This window comes from Rhamphochromis longiceps, linkage group LG6 (assembly GCF_057381845.1).
Source record: "Rhamphochromis longiceps isolate RC_006_pf linkage group LG6, R_longiceps_female_GT1.1, whole genome shotgun sequence".
In the NCBI taxonomy this organism is placed as follows: Eukaryota; Metazoa; Chordata; class Actinopteri; order Cichliformes; family Cichlidae; genus Rhamphochromis; species Rhamphochromis longiceps.
The window spans coordinates 13977395-14002488 of NC_140562.1; the positions used below are offsets into that span (position 1 = coordinate 13977395).

The window sequence follows — 25094 nt, forward strand, 5'->3', positions numbered from 1 at the left end:
CCCTCCGAGCCGGCGTCTCCACCCCTGGGAGGGGCCTCAGTGTTTTTGCTGATCGCTTACATCTGTGGGTAATTAGCCGGGGACTCATAAGGCCAGCGTTCTCAATCTCTCTTCGCCAGATTCTCTGCTAACATCAGTCAGTGCAGGCCACCACCATAATTCCCTACGTGTTTTTGTGAATCACCTTGCCTCACTATATGTTTGTTTTTTGTGCGCCTCTTCTTAGCTACACCTAACTGTCAACCCCTGTCGAAGAGCTTCTACTTGGATGCTGGACCTTCTGGCAGTCCCTCAGGCTATTACCAAAATTACCTACCTGCCTCTCTGCCTTCACGCCAGGAGTTTTTTGGATTTACACACCCGGACTACTCACCCCTCTATGTCATCTCCGACCTCCGTTGGCAAGTACGCAGTACGAAGGAGGATTCTGAGCCAACAATATATTCATATGCCTCCTTATCTGTGTTTTGAACATTTGCATTCTGTTACAGTGACCCCGACCTTTTCCTGGACCCTATGTGACTTGCTTTCCAGTCCAATCCCTGGAATAGCTGTCCTCTCTGACCCGGACCAGATCGTTACTTAGTTTAACGTCTACTCTCACCTTTTGTTTATGAATATTTTGTGTAAACATTAAACATTATTCTTAAAATATACTTACGAGCTGTTCGGCGTTTTGCGTTTGAGTCCTGTCACTCGTCTGAAACGGTCTCGGCCGTAACAAGTTCACACAAATAAATAATTCCCGTGTGTTTTTGAAAGCTTGAATCATGAATCATAACGAGGCAGTCACATCATTTCAGAGGAGCCTCTTTTGTCTTTCGTCATGTGATATTCTGAAGAACTATATGGACCTCAACATGGGCTTCATTTGGACACGCCCCCTTAAGTGTAACTAACCGGTACAATGATAACAGCAGGAGGAGAATGCAAACTTGATTTGTTTTTTGCAGATAAAATCAAAAAGTCAGTCTATTGATCCGCTATTCTGTAGTCGATCAGGAGGTACTTTATAGGTACAGAAATGTCCAATAATATCCATAACAAAATTATCATACAGTCCGAAATTCTGCTCTCCAGTCAGCTATGAAGTGCTTGTTAAGCAATGCATTGTAACCATTGCAGTGTTTGTGTAGGGGCATGCATGTAGATCTACAAATAATGCAATTACAATCATAATAATTAAAGATAGTCAGCCTACTTTTATTTAAATTTTATTGTCATGTTAGATGAGAAAATGTTGAAAATCTGAATAGATTGTAAACTCTGCAGTCCTGAAATGCAGAGTTATGGCAATGAAATTCTTTACATAATTTCAGCGTGCAGGAAATTTTTGGATGGGCCAGTAATCAAATCATGATGATGCACTGCAGCCAAACTGCTTTCTGCACTAACACAATAACATTATAAAAGTCAGAGCAGTCAAAACAAGAAACCTACTGCCCATGCTGAAAATCCTCCCCACAACATGCACAGAGTCAGAAGGCTACAGAAGGGTATCCTGTATGTGTCTTTTTTTAAGAACCTAAAGAAACCTGATGTGTCACTCTGACACCTCAGTAGCTTTGATAAAAAAAAAAAAAAAGTTATTTGACACCACAGGGAAGGAAATGTTACAGCTGCTTTGAGAAGCTTATTTTTTCATAATTTTGTCCAACTTTTTACTCCTTAAATCATTTTCCCTTTATTTGTTTTCCAACAACACTCACACAGGAAAACCCTTCTGTTCCCAGTCTGTTCCCAGTCTGTTCCCACTATGTCTATTCTTGCTGCTTATTGCAAAGCGTCTGTGTCCACGTCCTGATTCGGAGTTAATTCGATGTTTCCTCCTTCATCTGGAACCTAGTTTGACCTTCGGAGCGATGCCATGATGTCACCTTAATTTGAGTGTGTGTATCACATGTGAGCACAAAAGCACACACACACCGCAAAAAACACCAGCTCTGCTACTTCCCTCCAAAACCCCTTCTTTACACAGCGTAGCATTGTTTCCGAGCCAAAATTACCACATCAGCAGCACTCCAAATACACCCCACATCCTTCGCTCCCAACCTGGCGACAATGAGAGAGAAATCCTTCTTTTGGAAGAGGAGAGACGGGGATTTCTTCTCTCCCCAGTTCCCAGCGTGGTAATAGCTGCTGTGAGAGCTTTACTAATTGGTTTCTTAATCTTTTGAAATGGGTAAAATAAAGTATCAGAGAGGGTGAGAGAGGCTGAAAATGAGAATGATAAAAAAGAGAGAGGCTCATGTGCTCGTGTCTTTTTTAAATGTGTGTTGTTTACAGTTTGTCTTACTCTGGAACGGTGTATGTGAACACACAAAGTGCAAGTGTACAGTATGTGTGTGGTCTGTGTGTGTGCATGAATGCCGGCCTGACCGTGTATGTTTGTGTGTGTGTGTGTGTGTGTGTGTGTGTGTGCACGGGGGGGAGGGGGGGGCAATACTTCCTGATGATTCATCAGTGGAAAACACAATTAACTCCCTCACTGCCTCCCAATTATTTCCGTAGAGGAGATTAAAGCCTCCCAACTGAGACGATGAACAATCGAGGACACACAATCATCTGAATCAAATGTTCCACTGGTCAGACCGTCCAGCGGAGTCTGTTTTCACATTGTGGACTCATAGCTTCCCTACCAGCTGTCAGCTGGGATAAGCCTGTCAATCCAAATGAACCGCTTCTTGTTTTCTTTTTCTTTCTTTTTTTGGTCACTCTAAACCAGCTGTGCCAATTACAATTATGTTGATCATCACCTTACATACATAAATCAATTGGCCGACATTATTATGGGAGGTGATAGAATTGGAGGAAGAGGAAAAGGGAAGAGGTGTGAACCCTCTGCAGCTGGCTGGATGTGGCAGATAGTCTGTATCAGGACACATTAGGGAAAAAAGTTCTAAATGGGTTGAATTATAACATATGTTAAAAGTAATCATTAGTTTTGTCCCTTATTTCTCTTTCAGATTGTTTGTCCTCTTTATCCTTAAAGGGTACACATGTCAGGATTGTTGTAATTGTTATTATTCTGAGTGATTTGCCATCTTTATTGTTTGATTTAAAATCAACAGTAGTGATGTACAGAGGCAATAATTTATATGTAATGCTAACAGAATAAATACTGTGTACAGTGTGTTCTGAAAAGATGACACATGCTCTATGTTATCACGTTATCACTAATATATGACGTGTGATTAAAATCCGAGACTCAAAAGAGCCTTTTAATTTAACTTTACCTGATCTTTAACTGGACCAGTTCATGTCTAAGGTAATCTTCTTCAATTCAATTTCAATTCAATTTTATTTATATAGCGCCAAATCACAACAAAAGTCACCTCAAGGCGCTTCATACGCCCATGCAATCTTTAGCATCTGAGTTATTTTTTTGGTCTCTCAGTGAAAGTCCCACTCACTACTTTGCGCTTGTGCCTCTGCAGTATACAATAGATCTTATTTTCTTATTAATAGATCCTAATTTAAATTTTGTGGGGTGGCCAGTGGACCCTAGGCCCCCCATTTGTGGTTCCCCTGCCCTCACCTTGTCAAAATCCCAACTTGATATTCATTTTTAGGTAGCAGAAGAACTCACAGTGGCTGAGCAGATGAGCTGTGGCAGCAAAACAGTTCAAGAGGACGTCATACCACCACAAAGTGGTACTGACAATCTGAGCTGATGTGGCCTTGGACAAATTGAAAAGTGTTGAAAACGGCAGGATCATCGATAGGAGCCCAGCTCTTCTTACAATGAGGGCGACGATTCCTTACCTGGACTCTCCTTTGAAATTCATTTTGGAAATCATAACTTCCACAGCCCCCGTCCTCCTACAGACTAAAGATCAGAGTCATCAGATAACAGTTACATTGTTATCATCGCACATCTCAAAAGCCAGCACCTGTGACGCTACAGAAGTGCACTGGCACACGTGGCATGACGCACAGTGTAATTCCCTCTAAAAAAAAAAAAAAAAAAATGAAAACAGTTTATGAATTTGATATGTTCACTTTGGACTATTTTTTAAAATTTACATGATTTTCAAATCACTGCATTATGTTTATATTCAAAATCTCCTATGGCTACAGTACTTATGAAATCCTGAGCTCATCTCAAGGAGTTTATCCTGTTATGCATTTTTCCCTTTGTACCCTTTAAACTGTCATCATGATGCTTTCTGATAGTTTTGTAACATTTCATCTCACTATCTCTAAACATTTAGCCAGCACAAAAACTGATTTGATGCAACACATAAATATTGGCCACCATCGATCACATTTTGCATTAACCAGGTCAGTCAACAAGGCTGACACACTAATAGCAACAATTGGTCAATACATCAGTGAACCAGTATATTTTGCACAGGATCTTTTTTGGAACATTTTGCAGGAATGGCAATGTAATAATCGAAGAGAAATTGATAAAGTGATGCAAAGATAATTGTGAAATTATGTGAAATTAAAATTTGCCTTGAGTCTAATATCCACCACAGGAGGGTGAGGGTCAGAAGGCTCAGACAGAGCATCATAAAATCTTCGCTGATCATCTGAGTCATGCAGAATTTGCATGCTCACACAATAATCACTGAAGAAACAGCTGAACTGTTTTTTTTTTCAGTTTTCTTTAAGCAAAACACAAGAAGTGTAGCAATAAGATCATAAATAGACTATTTTGATTGTACATGTAACTCAGAATTCAATACATGCTAATCCTAGAGTGCAATATAATACTTGCGTGTGAAATCCCACCTGCACATACGAGGTATTCTTTGGTATCAGTGCCTCGCTGTACGAGCTCCTACAATATTTTCAGCAAACATGCATCCTGTTGGGACTGCATTTTTTCCCCCCTTTTTCCCTTCACTGATTTTTCTTGTTTTGGAAGCCAAATTTGGTTTGGAGGAGAATGAGTTCCTTCACAACAGCTGCATGTTGGAAAAAAATAAATTGGGATTACCAGACACCCTCTCACTAATGTGAATGAGCAGCATCATAGCTTTGACAAAAACCTTACATAACAGTACATACATACAAACTTTACATACCATTTAAGTAACCCACAGCACTGACTACACACTGAGAGACATAAATGGGGTTTATCACTACTACATGTCTTTCCATGTGTTTGCTGCTGATTGTGCTAAAAGCTTCTGTGGTTGCAGTTCTTCTTTGGCTGGTTGTTTCTCCAACCAAACTCCCTGCATGCACCATTTTCATAAAAAGTGCCACTCGTGTTTAGACCATTAATTAGCTTTTGTGAGCTGGTTGTAGAGTGAATTACCATTTGGCAGTGAAGCCAAATGCAATTACGGTCATAAGCTCCAAACCTCAAGATGTGCCCCACCTTTGTGAGCAGTGCCAGATCTTTTGTTTCTTACTTTTCCTTACCTTTGTCTGAGTCGTGGAAAACATTTCCATTACTTCTATGTGTGAGTGCCTGAAGTTAAGAGAAAGGCACTTTTTAACAAAGTAACAAAGTAAATCCTGTACATGCTGGGGATCATCGCTATAGCATCTCCTAGCTGTGTTTTTGCCTCATTGCTTTGATTTCCTTATCTGAACAAGCAGCTTTTTTTTGTCTTTATCATCTGAACATGCAGACAGAGAATACAGATTGTAACAACAGTACAAGAGGTACTCGCTCAGAATCAGCGGTGTTTTGTCCCGGGGCTCTGATAAGAAAGTAGCAACATGTCTGTCCCGTAGTAGAAATGTTCCTCAGTTATATCAAAGGAAGACATATCCAGTTACATTGTCCAGTTACAAAACGTCCCATATATTTTAAGGAACAACAATGTTTGCAGCATTTTTCGTGGTGTGCACTCTGAGTGCTTTCAGCTTCAGTCAGTACGTCTGTTTCTGATGGGTGGGAGGTCCAGCACTTACTGTATACCCCTTCCAGTTAAGCTGGCTTTCTGTCTTCATGACTCTGACTTCACACAGCACAAGGGCCCTGTGTTTTCAGTTTCCCAAATAGGCCTAAATAAAGCATTCTGTCAGAGCCTTGTGGCCTGAGATCAACAGGCGAGTGGAAAGGGTGGTGGTGGTAATGAGGTGACGTTACATATAGGTGAATGCCTGCATGTATGAGATTGTAATCCTGGATAAGTCTCTCTAGCTGGCTTGGGACCAAATATTCCTGCATAACACAATAGGTTTTGGCACATATCCAAAAGTGGACTTGCTCTGGGTTTAACAGCGCAATCCATTCTGACCTTTTTTATTTTTCTTTTCTTTTGAAAGAGCTCATAATAACTAATGTCGCCTGGCCTGAAGAGAGATTGGAAGGGAAAATGTGCGTAAAGGGTTTTTTTTTCCACCATGTGTTTGGTTTTGTGAATAAAGTTGGGGATAACCCTTAAACCCGCCCTGCTCATAAAACTTTTTATCCCCTGCTGGATTAACTGTTACGGTCTCTGTGTCTCTTAAACACTTTTTTTTTGGCTTGCTGCTCATTATCTCCAACATTTAATTCTTCTGTTTTCATTTTACTCTGGTCCCACTGGTGGCATTCCCATATTCTAGAAAACAACAGTTTGGGCGGTGGAGCTGAGTAAAGCAAACCTTGCTGAAGTGCCATTGAACGCAGACACTAAACATGGTGACATGTCTGGGAACTGTAAAAAATGAAAAGGAAAATGAAAATGAAAAGAAGAAAAAAAAACATGATACAACTAACTTTTCCCCTGGGTTCGTATAAATAAACTTTATATCTTGGAAAGTTATGTGGGAGAAAGACAGAACAGATTTATGTGGGAGAAAAAGAAGGAGAGGAGGAAAGAAGAAGGAGAAGAGACTGTAAAGAAAAAAATCTCCTAGTTAGAATACAATATATAACAATTAACAAAAATAGATATAATCAAAAAAGAGTCAAGATTATAAAGCAACACACTGGAGTTCATAAAGGAGACATTTTCACACCAGCCAATGACATTTAATTTGTGATTTCACCAAGATTCACTTTTTTTCTCATCTCACAATGCTGATTCTCATATGCCATATATAGTTGTGGAAATTGTTGCTGCCCTCAGAAATTCCCAAAATTGAACAAACATGATAAGTGGCATGTTATTTGTCCTGTGTTTAACTCTTTGCCCATTCAAAGCCTTTCCTGGACTGAGATGTTGTCATGTTTTAGGCCTGCTCATTGAACAAAATGACTGGGTGTGCATCAGCTGCCTATTTAGCTACCCTTGGAAAACCCGACGAACTACTCTGATAGTCTTTATTGATATACTGAGATGTCATGATTGATCATTAAGGGTTCAGGGGAGGTTGTCAAATGTTGTCTTTATGGAGGAAAGACTTTAAGATGCAGAAATTAAGGATCATCACACACAGACCTTGAGACCAGTTAGCCAATCCAGTATCACGGCTTCCCCTGCTGGTACTGCAACTTCTGCATACGTGTCCATGTCATGCTTTGAAAAGGCAAAGTGTGAACTGGACACAGTGGACTGGTATGTCTATTACATGCTTTGCCATGAAATTGGGTTACAATCAGTCAGCAATTCCTTGGTGCTAGGGAAAATCTGTATTACCCTACTGGCTGGTGAATAGGTCTTAGAGGTTGTTGGCAGTTGTTGGGTGTAAGTGGTTTCAAAAATGGTGCTTCACCAAAAACCTCTTTGTGTGCAAACACAAACGCTAACTCTCTACAGAGTAGTACTGACCCTTATTACTAAAGTGCAATATTAGAACAGAAACAGGGAAGGTTCTCATCTGAAATAAAATCTGTGCCTTACTGTTGAAATCAACAAACTAAGAAACAACTTTTAGGCGAGCAGCTACTGTTTCCCCTTTGCATTGTACTCTTCGCAGTATCACTACTGCTTTGCGAGTAATTGGTGAGTGTTTTCAAATGAGTCATCGTCTTCCTTACAATTAATGGCAAGTAAATTTCTCTAAATTCACCTAGCAACAGCAAGCAATCCCTTGCCAACCAGTCATATTTTTGATGTCCACCCAGCTTTTCACCTTCTTTTACCGTTGTCTGACAGCCCTGAACATTACTGTATGTTATGTGTCTGTACAACAACTTGGAGACCAGTGTATATAATGTACACCGAATAATGATGACAGTGGACTTGTACATGACAAAAATTTACTGATGTACTGGTCAATGAAATAAATGCTGTTTGATACTATACATAGATCCGTCTCATCATATTAGCCGGAGATGTTGTATTTTAAGAATGATATGATTTTACCAAGGAAAATATTAAAAAGCAAGATATGTTCATCCAGCTGCACATAGTTTGAAGACAGTTAGCTCTGCTGATAAAGAAATTTTAACATTGCCAGCTAACCAGATCAACCCTGGAACAAAACAAGATAGACTTGAATTTGAATGCGTGAACATTGTCTAACATTAGCCAAAAGAAGGGCAGCTCGGTTTTTTGGTTTTTGCAAACAAGCCTCTATGAACTTAATGCACTGCTGAGGTTGACTGCCTTGAAATAGAAGTCATCTGCTTTGGACTACTTTGCATAGTTTAACTTTGAGCTTCTCTGCAGAAAAATTCCACTTACTGCTGACTATAAAGTGATTTAATATGAGTCAGTGGATCCAATTGAAGGGATGAGCTAAATCCCCACAATTATATGTTAAGTAATAGCAAGCTGTCTTAAGTGTTCTAATCTTGCTCTCTGGATCAGTGCTTTTGAAGTGCAGAAATTTGTCAGCTTTGTGCACCAGTTCATTTAACCCTAATCTGTTGGAGTATTGACTGCTCCACACAAAAGGAATGTTTTGTAGGCAGTAAAATGGCAGGAGTCTGCTTTATATTGTCCCGACTAAGCAATCAAGCTTGCTTAGCAAACCAGTTCCCCCTTCAGCAGTTCTTTTTATTGGATTAAATGATGTGCAATAAAGGCAAAACACCAGGGGGAGTACAGAGAAAAACTAACCCTCTGAGAGTTGTTGTGAATGATACAGACTAACCTATTTGATGCCGTCTCTTTGTCATCAAATGTGTAAAATCAGACATGCAGATTAATATCATTGGGCATTTTGTTTTTCTTTTTAATGTTCTGGGCCTTCAAGAAAGCTCTCATGTTCCAAGAAAATGTGACCAGTACGTTTTCAAAGAGTCTTTGATGGCACAGAGTGCTGCTGGCACAAAGACAGACAACATTGGATAAGATGGAGGGAAGAAAAAAAGAGCAAGTGGGATGCATCAGGGAGTTCAGAGAAGAAGCTGTATGCCAGGAGGAAGTGACAGTGTCATGGTACCAGTGAGGCCATTCAAGATCAGAATCGGTTCTGACCCATTTCCCCTCCATCATTCCGGTTCTTTGTCTTCATTTGTCTGCCTGTTGGTTACACTAAACCCTTTCACAGAAGATGCAAGGAACGAGGTGGATTTTTTTGTGTTAGGGTATTAGCCTCTGTCAGCCTAAATAGGCTTTAATTGGGGGGAAGTTTGGTCCAACACAGGCTGGATTTTCTAGACATACACACACACACACACACACACACACACACACACACACAGGTGCCAACTGACCCTGCTTTGACTTCTTTCATCCAAATAAGCTTCATCTTGATATCACCACCATATCTGTGCTTTCTTCCCTTTTCTTTTGAAGACTTTTAATCTCTTCTCCTTGTTTCTTCCCTTGTCCTGTCCTGTCTTTCCTCTGTTTTGCTCTCTGTTCTTTGCCTCACAGGAACATAGTTACTTTCTTTCAGCCTTCTAACTTTAAATGTTATGTGTAAGGATCATAAATGTGTATGTGCATGTTGGAATGCTTAAGGCTGGATTTCCAGATTCCAGCACTGCTTCATGAAGCTTTAGCTCTAGGGGGAAAAATGTATTTTTTTTACATTCCCTCAAAAACTTCTGTCACTGACCCACAAAAATGCTTGCTGTGTTTTTACTGCCTCCCTTTTCACTGAATGTCATTTAGTGTTCATTTGCTAAATCACAGAAAACGTGTTAACATTACAACCAACTAAACCAACCACAGGATAGTGTACATTTTGGAGACTGACCTTTAAGGCAGCCTTTGACAGATGGCTTTAAAGTTTGCTTTATATTGTTAATCACATTGAACTTTTTGTAGGTTCCATTTTATTTGTAGATCAGACTTTCTGTTGTGTCAACTATTCTTTAAAAATGTAGAAGGGCAGTAGAGCCTTTAGCTTTCAGGTTCCTCTCTTGTGGAACCAGATTCTGGTTATGATTCGAGAGGTAAGAACCCTCTCTTGTCCTTTTTTACATGTATCGCACAGCAGGAAGTAGTCCACTTCCGAAACCTTCTGACCACTGGAAATACAGTAAAGGTGCTGCCTGGAGAAAGCATGCAGCAGACAGCACACACAACATGCTCTTGCTAAAAGTTCAGTTCTGTGCTCTTTGAACATCAGTGCTGTCTGAAATGACATTCACCTTGTGTTAGGGATCTGGTAGGTTAACGGGGTGTCAGACATTTGCATTACGTAGCTAACATAAAAATTAATTTGTGCATTTGTAAAAACTTGGATCAGGTCACCCTCTGCCAGCATTATGCTGCTACAGGCTCAGGCTGCTGGGGTGAGAACCTCTCTCACCCAACCTACTGCATGTTATTAACTTTAATGTTTTCTGTCTCCTGTGATTTGTGCTTTTTTCCTGTTTCTCCGCTCTCCCTACTTCCTGCCCACTGTTGCTGAGTGTTTGCTCATAGAGGGAAAGATTGGATCATTTGGTTTGTATCTATAAAGTTTCTTTGAGGTCACTATTGCTGTGAACTTTTGTTACATGAACAAAGCACTAATAAAAATCTTACAGTTTTAGGGCACAATGTCACCGTCACCTGGGGGGGGGGGGGTCCACTTGGTATTCCTTTAGGCAGTCTAGGAATTAATCTCCATGAAAACAGGTATTGACCAATGGGCTGCTCGGTTCTTGGTGATGTGGATGACTTTAACATATATCAGTTTCTCATTTTCTGTCCTTATTATTCTGGCATGTCAGTGTAAAATAGTCCAAACAGGACCTTTAACTTTATCTTGAGGGAACCTCTAATGCATTGGTCTGAATATGTGATGATCATAAATCATCAAATTCAAACTAAAGGTCAGGTATTGTAACAATAGTTCCCGAGTTCTTTTTAGCAAAGTGTCCAATACAAGCGTAATCAACTTAAGCAGCTCAGACTGAGGCTGTTCCGTGATGTCGTTTATTGCTGCTGCTGCTGCAGTGCTCGGTAGCCTTTTATGCAAAGCGCGGTCGCAGTCGCGCGGGCGCGCACAGCTATATCCTGTGACTGAAAGCATCCCAGCTTCATTCACCCCAGAGATCACAGGACCGCTGGGAGCTGCCATCAAACTCCTCAGAGCGGAGATAAAGGCTTTTGGTTCTTTTGCGTTTTCCAGACAGACCTGCCCTCGGTTTGTGAGTTTTGACAATTTACCAACCTGAAGTGCCAACACGCTCAAACGCTGCAGAGGGCACAAATGGGTGATTTTTGAAAGGCTCATACTGAGGACAAAATGATGGATATTCCTGGATATGTGAATGCAAAAAATGCCTAATGCTTCCATCGGCACCTGTTCTGTCTAGACCAAAATGAAAAGCAACTGGACATACACTTGATGTCAAGTCTGATTGTGTGATTTCCTTTAAACTTCGGACCTGTGGACGAATATCGGTGGGATCCTAAGATTTGTACTTTTTTATTTTGTTTTATCTTTTTAAAACTTGGACTCTCATTTTTCGCGGTCACTTAAAAAATAATCCCTTAAATCTCTTTGGCAGTGACTTACACCGCGTGCAGAACAAGCAGAAGTTTGCTTCAATCCTTTTTATTTCATTCGGGATTTCGCAGCTTTTTCATTAAAACTGAGGAGGTATTCTGTCCTCCCGAGGGATGATGAGAGCAGGGAGCGACAGCCCGGCTCCTTCGGTGGATTTTCGACCTATTCTGGTGCCTATGCAGTGGATCTGAGAGGAGATGAGAGCCGCAGTCTACCACATCCTTGCCGGCTACCTCTGCGTGTTACGCACCGTTGCTCAGGTGAGCTGAATCAAAACACTCTGTGTTTAATCTTTTCTGCTGCGTGTTGTGATATTTTTACTCGCAGCTATTTAGCTTGTAAACAAGTAATAGAACTCACAGAGACTCAGTCCTGAAGGTTAACGTACTGAATACAACAGATGAAATCTAGTTTATTTGCGTAATTACACACGAGCATTAATCTTACGCACAGTTACCTGTTTGATACATTTTGAAAACCCGCCACCGAGTCAGCTTGAAAGCCAGCTGCAGATAAGTAACGTTTGCGTGATCGTGATTTACGCACCAACTATGTGTTCCCACCCCCAATAAACCCACCCCCTTCATTCCCACAGGAGTCTCCTCTCCCTCAGGAGCTTCTGGAGCGGCTCTCTCGCAGCGAGATCCGCAGCATCAGCGACCTCCAGCGGCTGCTAGAGATAGACTCCGTAGGTAAAGCACTTCATTATAATACAAGTCTCCCACAGCCACAAGCTGGATTAATGATCCTTACAGAAAAATGGGGTTATTCATAGAAAAATCTGTTCATGTGATGCCTGTGACAGATTTTTAATAAAATATATGAAGAAATAAATAAACATGGTGCAGATAAGATCAGACGTGTTTTTTAAAGTGATGTGAAACATAATGCCAAGTATGCAATTTTAATCTCTTCAGGGAAGTAATTTTTAACTCTAAGAGCACTGCACAAGGCTACATCACGTTTGTGCTTGTGATCAGTGTCAGGGTTTCATGCACCAAGTGGCAGCAGACATAACTTGGGGCCAAACCTCTGTAGCATTTAAAGCTAAATAGTAGGCTACAATTTTTTTAATGAAATTTGAAAAGTCACAGGAAGTTACTGTAGAAACTCATATTTCTTTGCACCAGATCAACACTTGTGATTTTTTTTAATCTATCTTTAATCTACTTCTGAAATTAGGAGCAATGCACATGTTTGTCTTATTTTAGCATGTCATTGAAAAATGATGTACCTTTAGTCATACAAAGATCCAAGCAGGCCTTAACTTGACTGAGTAACAGATAAACATCAGGCACAGGGAGCTTAAATGTGATAGTCACGGCTGCTTCCCTCCCTGTCAGTGCCTTGAAAGACTCTGACTTGAGGAATTAGTTGCATCTGGTTCAAGATTCTTTGTCTTCTCATCTCACCACTGGATGTTTCTCAGAAAGACCAGAAGCAACTTTTGTTTTTCTTAAAAAAATCATCTGTATCTTTTCTGCTCTGCTAGCAGCTGACTGTGTAGCTGAGATCACAAAAAAGAAGGCTTTGTGTGCAGTTCAATCATAAACAGTCTCCAACTTTTGAAGAAAAAAAAAAAGCACCGGCGTTTGCCTTCAATAAACACTGATGTCTGTGTTTATTATGCAGGTAATAAATCTGAGCAGATTGAATCAGTGAGGTGAGACAGGAGGAAATAACTGTGGCATAAAACACACTTTATTGCATCCACTCATTCACATTTCAGCCAAATAAACTTTTTTTTTTTTTGCTGCGTGAACTTTTTTTTTTATTTTTTTCTGTCTGCAGTGCTGAGTGGTGCCACCATTAATCCTGGCATCATTGAGATGCAAATGTCGAGGGTGACGGCTCCCCGGCTCGGTGGGGGTCAAGTGGCTCACTTCATTATACTGTTGTCATGCTGCCCATTATTGGTTTGAGAGGAGGGCTCGCTGGAAGGCTGCTGTGTTGCTATGTATAATTCATGCTCAAATTCCTGCATGTCAGGGCGAGAGAGGGAGACACACAGGCTCAGAAAGAGAGAGAGAGAGAATGAGAAAGAGAGAGAGAGAGAGAGAGGGAAATGTCGAAGGTGGACTTTGTTGTGTTTTAGAAGCACATTGTGTATGTAGGCAGGCGTGTGTGTGTGTGTGTGTGTGTGTGTGACTGTTTGCATGCACATATGGCCTCAAGAATGAGGAGCGCACGCAGACATCTACACGGTGACCAAAAGAAGCATCAGGCTTGGTATTCAGGATCAAATTAAAAGAGTGCTGCCTAGACATCATTTACTCTGATTTCCTGGAACCTTGCTCCCTTTTTCCACCCACACAGACACACAAATCTACACAAATCCACACTGCACACACAATCTTTGCTCAGAATTTATTGGCTTTAAACATGTCTGTGGGTATCCTGTGGTTTGGAAGTACTGAATGGCTTGAAGAATCTGCGAAAACTGTGGATACATCTCTAGAAGGCACACACACACAAAGCTAAGATTTAAAACTAAGCCTTGAGGGCAAGATTGGCTAATATAAATCTTTATGCCATAAATCATCAGTTATTAACTAAAGAATATTATTCACTTTAGGAAAGTTTCCGTAAACTGGATGTTTGTCTAATCTCAGGTGTAGTATTGTCACAACCTGCCAAAACCTTGCACAGAAAAATAAATAAATAAAAGATTAAACTAAGCTCACTACCACACATTACTACCACCAAACCAAACTGAACTGACAAATACAATTTATGGCCAAGTGTCAATGAGTGGCAGAGTTTCCAAGATTAATTGTAGATAGAAGATGTTTCTGTGTTTGTAGGAATAACTCTGGGTCCCTCCTCTTCATGAAACCATTTGTGACTGGTGCTTGGTAACTCAAGGTTTCAGCTTCCTCCACAGATTTCCTATTGATCTGAGGTCTGGAGACTGGCTAGGGCCCAGGGGTGTTGAACTCCAGGCCTCGAGAGCCGGTGTCCTGCAGGTTTTAGATATCACCCTGGGTCAACACACCTGAATCAAATGATTAGCTCTTTGCCAGGCCTCTGGAGAACTTCAAGACATGTTGAGGAGGTCATTTAGCCTTTTAAATCAGCTGTGTTGGATCGAGGATACATCTAAAACCTGCAGGACACCGGCCCTTGAGACCTGGAGTTCGACACCTGTGGGCTAGGCCATTCCACACATTAATGTGTTTCTTCTTTATCCACTCCTTTCTTGCCTCTGTGGTATATTTTGGGTCATTGTCATGCCAGAAGACCCATCGATGACCCATCTTCAGTGTTCTGGCTGATGGAAGAAGGTTGTAGTCCAAGATTTTTCCTGTCTTTTGGCCTCTCAATGCGCTGCCCAAAACATAACATTTCCACCTTTGTGCTTGATGTGGGGATGGTGTTCTTTGGCTCATACAAAGCATTTCTGTTCATCCAATCAGATTCTGGTTACATCTTTCATCAACGCCTCAGTTTATAAGTTTAATGTAATTATTTTTCTGGATTTTTAGTTGATATTCTGTCTACTATCAAATTTCTTTGTAAGTGAGCAAACATAAAAATTCAGCAGGGAATCAAATAATTGCTTTCTCCACTGTACATCTAACCAGTAATAGAAGCAAAAAAAGTGCATTAAAGTCACATAACAGCAAATAAATCTCAAAATTCACAAAGAAGCTACTTAGAAAGTTCAAGTTTGCTTGCAATGTGATGTCATTTCCAACTTAACAAAATCTTTGCTGTGTGTCTGTGTGTGTGGATTACATTCAAATGTACCTGGAATAGGCACTGAAACAGTTTCATTTGGGGCTCGTGTACATGCAGAGAACTCAGTAGCTCACTGACATCATAACTCAGAATAACCTGGTTAAACTGCTTCTCTGATCAGGAGACACTTGATAAAGATATCTGTAATGAGCAGCTTGCTGTAGCATGTAAACATGCCACCACTTTTCCTTCTTTTGTATTTTGGTCAGTCAGCTGTCAAGTTATCTTGATAAGGAGATTCATGGTCCCATGAGGATAAATTACAAATATTTTCTATTTTGGCTCGGCCAACAATGTGGTGCGTAAGATTTCATGAAACTTAAGGGACAACTTCTGATGTCCAAAGAGCCAGGATCAACTGAAGTGATGCATCATGGCCCAAGATTACAATAAATAGGTATTATTTTTAATTCTGAATCATGCAACGTTAGTCCAGTAGTGTCCAAGGATGGAAATGTGGAGCTGGAAATGAGCAAAATAAAAAATATCCAATATCACCCAAGAGAACATTTGTGCTTCTCAGAAAATGAACTTTATGCATGCATGTTATCCACAATAGTGCGTTAGTATGTGTCTGTGTTTTTGACACAAGGATCTTTGTTGTTAACATTTAGAGTGTGTATTGTCTCAGTATGCTTGTGTTATTTTGTCTCTGTTCAGAGAACGAGGTGATCGAGGAGACCAAACACAGCTACCACAAGGACTTCTCTCACAGCTTCCCCGACCTAAAGAGAGCACACACACATACCAGACACAGGAGGAGCACTGGTGAGAAACACACACACACATGTAGTCAGCTTGAGCCTCAGGTCCACTGGTTATCTAACTATTCTTTTGTAGTTTCCAAAAATTCTATATTGTATAACGTTAATAGGAAATACTAGTATTTGTATAAAAAGTGAACCATTGATGCAGGTTTGATCAGCCATGTTTGTTCACCTGCAGTGGTAGAAGAGGCCTTGCCAGCAGTGTGCAAAGTTCGGACAGCAATTTATGAAATTCCCAGGAGCCAGGTGGATCCCACATCGGCCAACTTCATCATCTGGCCTCCCTGTGTCGAGGTGAAACGCTGCACCGGCTGCTGCAACACCAGCAACATGAGGTGCCAGGCGGCTCGCAAACACTACCGCACTGTTAAGGTAGCTTTCTGTTGCTTCTCTCTATACATGTGACCACATGTGTGTCTGTTTCAGACTCTTTTGTGTTCAAAAGAAGCTTTGTTTTCACATCACATTTGGAAGAGGTAAAGATTTGCATATAGGGAGTCTTGGGGGTTACCAGGTAGCACAGGTCGACACTACACTGCACTGATGAGCACAGCTAGACCCCGGCATGCAGGGTTAGCTTTGTAATTGTTTCTTTCTGCTTCAAACATTCCTTCCAACAGAAACCTGTTAGGTAATGAAAACACATGCATACATTCACATATAAAACAAATATAACTAATAACTTTGTGCTGTCAAAGACATAATTCGGTCAAAGGAAAGAATAAGACTTTATATCAACACTGTACGTGCACACTTGCACTGCTTCAATTTTTGATATCCATCATTAATTCATTAATAAATTAATTTCATTTTAATCTTTACTCATTGCCATCACTTTAAACTTTTTCTTAAGAATCAAAGAAAATGAATATAATTGCCATAAACCAAAACTGTGTGTAACCATAGTGTTATTTAACATTTTCTGAACTGTAGATATGTTTATGGAGCTGGAGCCAGGCCAGGCTGGAGCCGGGTACACCCCGGAGTGGAAGAGCCATTACCAAATACCACAAATTTTGTATTTCCAAGTTTGTCATAAGCCATTTCCTATTGAAGCCAGGCAACTGAGAGACTTCCCATAAGATGTGAAACTGACGAGTTAAAGTTAGGAAGAAGCATCCGGAAAAGGCTTTGTTGTATTTAGTAGAAACAGTCTTTTTATCATGTCTAAGTAATCTGCCATTTATCTGTTGTTTTTCTTTGTTTAAATTAGAGTCCCTTAATAGAGACTAACTGCATATGAAGTGCAAAATTGTGGCCAAGAGCTTTGGCACTCGCACAAAGTTTGTTTTTCATGCACTTTGGCACAATTTTTATTTCATTTCTTTCACAAGGATGTCATGAATTTCAAAAACCTATTATTACATTTCTCTAGTGCACTTGTCTGTCTCAGTGCATGCTGTATCTTCTTATATGTCACCTTCAACTTTCATTATGAGGAAGAGGACAAAGTCACAGAGGACTAAGACTGTTCTTTGGGGCGATTGTGGCTCAAGAGTTGGGTGTTTGTCTTGTAATCGGAAGGTTGCCGGTTTGAGCCCCGGCTCGGACAGGCTCAGACAGTCTCGGTCGTTGTGTCCTTGGGCAAGACACTTCACCTACTGGTATTGGCCAGAGGGGCTGATGGCGCAATATGGCAGCCTCGCCTCTGTCAGTCTGCCCCAGGGCAGCTGTGGCTACAACTGTAGCTTGACTTAACCAGTGTGTGAGAGTGAATGAATAGTGGTATTGTAAAGCGCTTTGAGGGTCCCGAAAAGCGCTATATAAATGCAATCCATTATTGTTTGGTGTCTGACACATACAGTAGCCAGAGACAAGAGTTTTCTTCCACAGGGATATCCTGTGACAATAGAAGTGGTTCAAATTAGTTTAAGGGATATATTCTGTGTAAACATTTAGCAAAAGGCTTCTGTTCCTTGTCTTTTACTGGCACTGACCCGGAAAGTGTAGAAAACGAATAATGGCACAGAATGTGTAAATACGCAGCCACTTACTGAAGGTATACACTCTACACCTGCCAAAAACAATTACTCTCCCCAGCTTAACCATTGTGTGTGTGTGTGTGTGTGTGTGTGTGTGTGTGTGTGTGTGTGTGTGCGTGTGTGTGCGTTCGTGTGTGTGCCAGTGACTGAAAATCTGGCAGTGAGGTAGCACATGAACATAATAGCTTCCCTTTGATCTCATCCAGAGCTGGAAATAAGACTCAGTAAACCCCAAATGGTTCACAGTCACAAGAGTCCAAGTGGGAGCTGACCCAAGGAGTGTGTGTCTGTGTGTGTGTTTGGCACACAGGAAGTGCATTTATTGTACTTTTAAACTGTGCTGATGATGTTGATGTTAATAGTTACTTTAATAATATGAACATGAAATATTAATTTCACAGGTTGATTGGTTGATGTTTGACTGATAATCTGGGGTGAGAGGGAAAGACGTGTAAGAGTGTGCTGCCAGAGGTCAAGAGGGAAAACGTGAATAAAACAGGAGGGGAGGGCGGTTTGATACTCTGTGCTTTGGCCTGCTGAAACCCAATCTGAGATGAAAGGGCTCATCCTTCGTCTGCTCACAGAGGAAATCAAAAATAAAGTCACTCACATGTGCTGAGATTCAGTGCTTAGAGGGTAAACGGTCACGACTACAACTGCACTCACTTAAAGCTAAAGGGAAGATGGCAGGGTGAAGGTTTAGGGGGTGTGTCCATATGTGAGAAAACAAAGAAAGAGCCTCAGTACTGATATATATATATGAAGACTACAGCAGGCTGGAAGTCAATCTGTAATGCCCTTTTAAAAGCTGCTGTCTTGAAATGATGTTTACTTGTTTTTTGAGAATAGACTGTATATAAAAGATGGATATCATCATTGTGAGATCACTCACTGCCATGTAAAGTTTCCACTTGAAGCCTCTGCTTTGTCACCTAGCTAACGTTCACAGGTTTGGAAGAACTACATCAGTAGACTGACTGAATGCATAACAACTGCCAAGTTGCCTACAAAAAACATCGATTTTTCTTACTAGAACTACAGCAGCAACTGTAGTGTAAGTCTGCAGGAAAGAACTATTAATTTAATAGTTGATCTAATCTAATCTAACTACTCATATATATAACAATTATAGCAGACCTCGACTATTTGAAGTGATGGCTCACCCCTTCTAGCATATTGTCAAGGTCTAGTCAATGTCATATGTGCTGTTTAGCTGCACAGCTGCTCACCTCAGCTGAACTTTCTTGTGGGTTTTTGTTTTTTCAAAGTCTTAGCTCTGCTATTTCAGAGTCTGTTAAGACTTGAAGCAAAGATGGTTGTGCAATTGGACCTGCCAAAGTGCAGACTTGGCTTGCTAACAAGGATGTTAGCATTACGCATTTACTGTGCTTCTGTGGTTCTTTTATTGTTTATGTAAGATAAAAGTATGTTGGGTGTGTATTTGTTCATGAACTAGAAAGACCCATTGCTACATGAGTAGCTAGGCTCGGGGCGCTAGTGTTGATGTCAAATGTGACACAAAACAGCATATGCCTCACTTAGTGTAAGTGAAATCAAACCTCCTATCAGTGTTCCATTCATTCTTCCAAACGAGATTACACACACCTGTGTGCTTGCACAAGTACAAGAAAGCATTTTATCTGTAGCACCTGTATCATACATAACCTGTCTCATTCTAACTTAAATAGCACTATCGTTAGGTAGTTTTTGGGATCAACAAACCTATATTGTTGCAAACATAAATTTAATCATGATTCGATTTTGCAGAAGTTTAGTACATGATGAAATTTACAATAGCTTCAAATAATAGAGTCTACATCAATTTAATGAACAAAATTATGTTAGATTGTTGAGGTAAAGAGGACAGAAAGTGGAGGAAACAGGAGATAAGTTTACAATAAAAAGTGAAATTTTAATGATGGTGGTCTAGTCAAACATTTACCAAAAAGGAGATACAAACATAACATCCACACTTGTCCAAAATAGTGATGCGCGAATCATGTTCACGTTCAATACTCGAGAATCACTTTACTGACTCATGAATCATGATTCACAAGCCCAATTGACTCACTAACTCATCCCTATTGCTGTTAGCAAACTAATTTCCTTAGTAGAAATATATGTAGCTTATAATTAAAATCGTGGGGGAAAAAAACAACAGCCAGTTTCTTAACAAAAACATTTCTGCTCTGAACTGGAAGAAAAAACCCTGAGTAGAAGCTCACATCAAGACAATAGCTCCTTGGTTCACAGTAGCATCGCTCTGCTAACATGCTAACAGCACATTTTAGCTACTCACCCCCTCCCTTCCTGCGCTGAATTGTAGCGTAAGCGAATCACTCAGGACTCACTCACCCCCTCCCTTCCTGTAATGAATCATAGAACGAACGAATCACTCACTAGTCATGTCCAAATTCATGGGCTGGTCATGTCCAAATTCATGGGCCGGCCTTTGCGGTCTACGCGGGCCAGGGGCCTGTTCTTCGTACCGCGCTAAGTGAGTTAGCTGGATGAGATTGTTGACGATTTCGCGTGATCCTGGATCGTTCGGTTCCCCGAAGCCCATCCGGGACTTGCTGTCATAGCAACAGAGCCGTAAGCGTAAACCTGCTGGGGAGCAGGTTTACTTTATGTAAACAGGATTAGATCGCGGCCACGCAGGTATGTCCGCGTCATTCATACGAAAGCAACAGCGATATTCCACCACTGTTTCACCATAAATAAATAACATCAATGTAACTAAAGATAATGCAGCACTTGATCCTTTTATTGATTTCACACAGATACATACAGGTCATTTCCTAAAAAAGGGAATTGTACTATTAACATTCTATTACATGTATGTGATTATTACAGATGTAATTCATATTTCAGAGTAGTAATTGTAAATTACTTCGTGTAATCAAGATGAGAGACCACGGCTATAAAAGCGAAGGTGGATTTGGGAAGTCTGTCGCAGTCATATCCTGTCTGTTTACGCGAGCAACCCATTGCGGAAGGTGCAAGATTGATAAGGAGAGTCCTCAGAATTCAGCGTATATTGCGGGACAGACAGGATCCTTTAGCTCAGCGCGACAGTGTGCTCATAGAGAGATATCGATTTTCCCGTGAGGGTATTATTCACTTAACCAACTTGTTGACGAGGGGGTGCAGGACCACCACCTGTCTTTTTTTTTGCTCTGCCCTTTTCTTGGTTGCTGTTATGAACAAACAAACAGAGTATTCCAGGGTCTCTTTCCAAGAGACGACAAGCAATATAAGTGATAAATATTACCATTCTGTAGAATATTCTTATATTTCACTTTTACTTGTTCCCATGTTCTAGTGGGTCCTGTTGTGGCTCTAATGTGAAAGGGGATATAATATAACATATTATAATATAATATAATGTAATATAATATTGGATAATATGGTGTGATATGATAAATCTACCCTACCGCCTACTGGTGTTGGCCAGAGGGGCCGATGGCGCAATATGGCAGCCTGGCTTCTGTCAGTCTGCCCCAGGGCAGCTGTGGCTACAACCGTAGTTGCCTCCACCAGTGTGTGAATGTGAGAGTGAATGAATAGTGGCATTGTAAAGCGCTTTGGGTGCCTTGAAAAGCGCTATATAAATCCACTCCATTATTATTGTTATTATTGAATTACTTACGAGTTTGATTTGTCAGCAACTTTCTGCCAGCCCTCTCTCCTTGCTTTTGCAGCCTTTGCAGTGTTCCCTTGCGTTTTAATTAAACTCTGAAACTCCTGAAATCCCTCACTCAAGAGTTCTTGCTCTGCTGCCGAAAAATACCGAGCGCGCTCCTTCGACATTTTCGCCGACCAATCAAAGGGTTGCCGATCAATGTTTCTACTATCGATGCGTAGCCCCTGTTGGGCCACCCAGTGATCTCACATTACTTCATCCAGCTATACTAATCGTCAACAACAGGTGTGTTCGGGGAACCGGAATAGCGAGCTCAGAGTTAGCGCGATGATTTGGTCTTGGATGTTTCATTTGATCTTGGATGTAGTAAGCGACGTACGAAGCACAGGGCCCAGGTCCTCAGAAGTGCGTGTAGGCCGGAAGTAAACGGCTGGGGAAATTGGACGGTCTAGCCTTCTGATTAGCGTCACCGCTGTCTCGTTGGAGTTTAATAAACTCAGCCGTCTTCTCCTTGCTATCTAAAATATAACAGGACACTGGCGTAAATTCTCGACCGTGTCATACTCCTGTTTAATCAGTTTTCTGTTTGACGTTTAGTCAAAACCAAGGAGGAACCCACCAGGGGGATTAATAAAGTTTTATTTTATCTAATCTAATAACTTTAATCTCAGCCAAACCGATTTACTCACAAACAAACAAAACACTGAAAAAAGCCCAACAATAACATTTTTAGGTTGTCTAAGTGACTTATATATTACGTTTAACCTGAGTAGCAAAAATCCGCGGTGATCTGAAAATGATGTGCCGGGAGTTGTGCCGTTCTCGGCGGCTTCAGTGAACCTCGAGCTCCCAGCTAGCTATCGAGCTGGTGACTAGCAGATGTCTCCGAAAACGTCGAAGCACTTTTGCAAATATGCGATATCTTGATAAACCGAGCAGATATTTGATGTTTACACAGCTACATTAAAAAAAACCCCAACTTGAGGCCCATACACTGGGAGATTCTCAGCTGTAGCTAATGACCACCTCCATTAGCTGTTTGAGAAACTCTTTGTCATGTTTTCTATTGAATATTTCTGGCAGACTAGTTTTAAACAAAAACCTTATAAATGTGATCTTAAAAATCCACTGGATGGCAATAGCTATGCTAATTTACAAAAGAACTGAGACTAAACTTTGATGTCAGATATGTTCTCCAGTAGTCAGTTCATTGTGTTTCCTATTCTTTAAAAACTTAATCTACTCAGCTTATAAATTTGATTAAGTTAGTACCTAGCACTAGTACTAGACAGCTAGTTTGGCTAGCAAGGTGCATCTGGTGCAAGGTGCAAGTTAGCATTTCTGATGCTAACTTTGACTAGAAAAACTCGTTCTAACCCAACACACTCAACAGAAAAGCAGAACATGCCTTAGAATGTGTTTTAGTGAAAGGGAACTTTGGGTAAAGGCACACAACTACCACTCAAGATAGCTACACAGAACTTATGTAATTTCTGTATTCCTTTTATTTTTCAAAGCTGGCAGTTTGTACGAATTCATGCAGTGAGCTAGTTAGCGGGGGCTTGCCTATGCTAAAGAGTATTAACAAACATGCTTTAATTCACTTCTCAATAAAGTTTTCTCTCTGTCTCACTTTCTCTCCCCTCAGGTGGCGAAGGTGGAGTACGTGCGAAGGCGGCCAAAGCTGAGGGAGGTGCAGGTGAGGGTGGAGGATCACTTAGAGTGCACGTGCACCAACAAACGCCATATCAGCCCAAACTCAGACACAGACAATGGTGAGCATATAGCTGCGTATCTTTGTGTGCGTGCATGTGTTTGTGCATGGGCGTGGGCATGGGGGTTTAGGCTGGCTCACTTCACATGTTACGGCTCCTCTCAGAACTGATAACATCTGAGGCATTTACAGTGTTTTTCCTGCCTGAGTTAATTCTCCCTCAGGGCAGCATTTCCCTTCACACACACTAACCCATCCACTCACACACACACACATACATGTGTGCACACACACAAACATATGTTTCAAAGACCCCCATTCTATATTATTAAAATCTTTCCTACTCGACGTAAACAGGGGTTAAAAAAAAACATTGTTGTAGTGCACAAAGGTTCTTGGAGTTTAACCATCCTGTCATCATGTGTGACTTCTGTTGAACTTGCTGACTTCCTGCAGGTCATGCTTACATCAGCTGAACTTAAAGCAAAAAAATTGCAATTTAGATGTCCAGCGGTGGTGCAGAAAACAGTCCTTTGTGTGTGTGCGTGTGTGTGTGTGTGTGTGTTGTTATTCAGTCGAAGATAAAGCTAATGCTTTATGCTAATAAAAGAAACTATCTTCATGTTCCTTTCTTGCAACAGGCATCAGGTGAAGAGCAGCAGACAGATGTAGGAGTGGAGGACACCTTGAGGATAATGATGTAATGGAAAGCAAGGACAAGCACCTTCTGCCTGTGACTCCTTTAACACCTGCCATCAAAGTAACAGTGAAAAGGTCTAACGGAGCATATTTTGTCCACGACCTTTTGGAGTTTTGATGGAGGATTACTGACTCACCATTTTCCAAAAAAAAGCAAAGCATCAAACTTCCACAAGTGAACTCCAATTTTTTTTTGATGGAGACGAGAAATGATGAGACGATGACAAAGCGAACTGACATTCTGGTTCTAGGATGTTGAAGGGCATATTGCCTGTATCCTGCTCCTTCTCCAGAGTATAAACCGCTCAGTGACTCGGATTATAAACTGGGGCAAAATCCTTTCTAGAAACAGTGACTGGGATTAGTTTTTGTACTCCAAGATTTACTCTTCCTCAGAAAAGCACTCACACACATGCACGTATATCCTCTTATTTTTATAACGTCTCGTTTTCTATTTCTATTGCTTATCAGTTCTTTTTCTGATATGTTACCCAAATAAAGAATGGATGGGAAATAATCCTTCCGACATGTTACTGATACTAATAAAATATTTATATGAAAACAAATTGGGTGTGGTGGTCAGAAAACAGCTTGCAGCAAACAGGTTTGTCAGAGAGTGACTGAAGGGACAGTAACACACACACACACACACACACACACACGCACACACACATGCACACACACACACACACACACACACACACACACACTGAACCTTGGCAAAAGTGAGACTAGAAAACAGAAAAGCATGAAAATGCTGATTATGGAGCGGAATAGCCAACAGCTAACAAGTGATCTTTTTGTGCTGTTTA

At 40.9% G+C, this 25094-nt stretch overlaps 1 protein-coding gene across 1 annotated transcript; it reads left to right on the forward strand.

The window, feature by feature from the left end:
• Positions 1-11267: 11267 nt before the first annotated feature.
• pdgfaa (platelet-derived growth factor alpha polypeptide a) lies at positions 11268-24852 on the forward strand. Its single transcript, XM_085409304.1, has 6 exons — positions 11268-11993; positions 12329-12425; positions 16135-16242; positions 16420-16613; positions 23518-23644; positions 24225-24852. Exons 1-6 carry the CDS (start codon positions 11931-11933, stop codon positions 24233-24235), a joined length of 600 nt encoding a protein of 199 aa, XP_085265430.1. The 5' UTR covers positions 11268-11930; the 3' UTR covers positions 24236-24852.
• Positions 24853-25094: the final 242 nt, after the last annotated feature.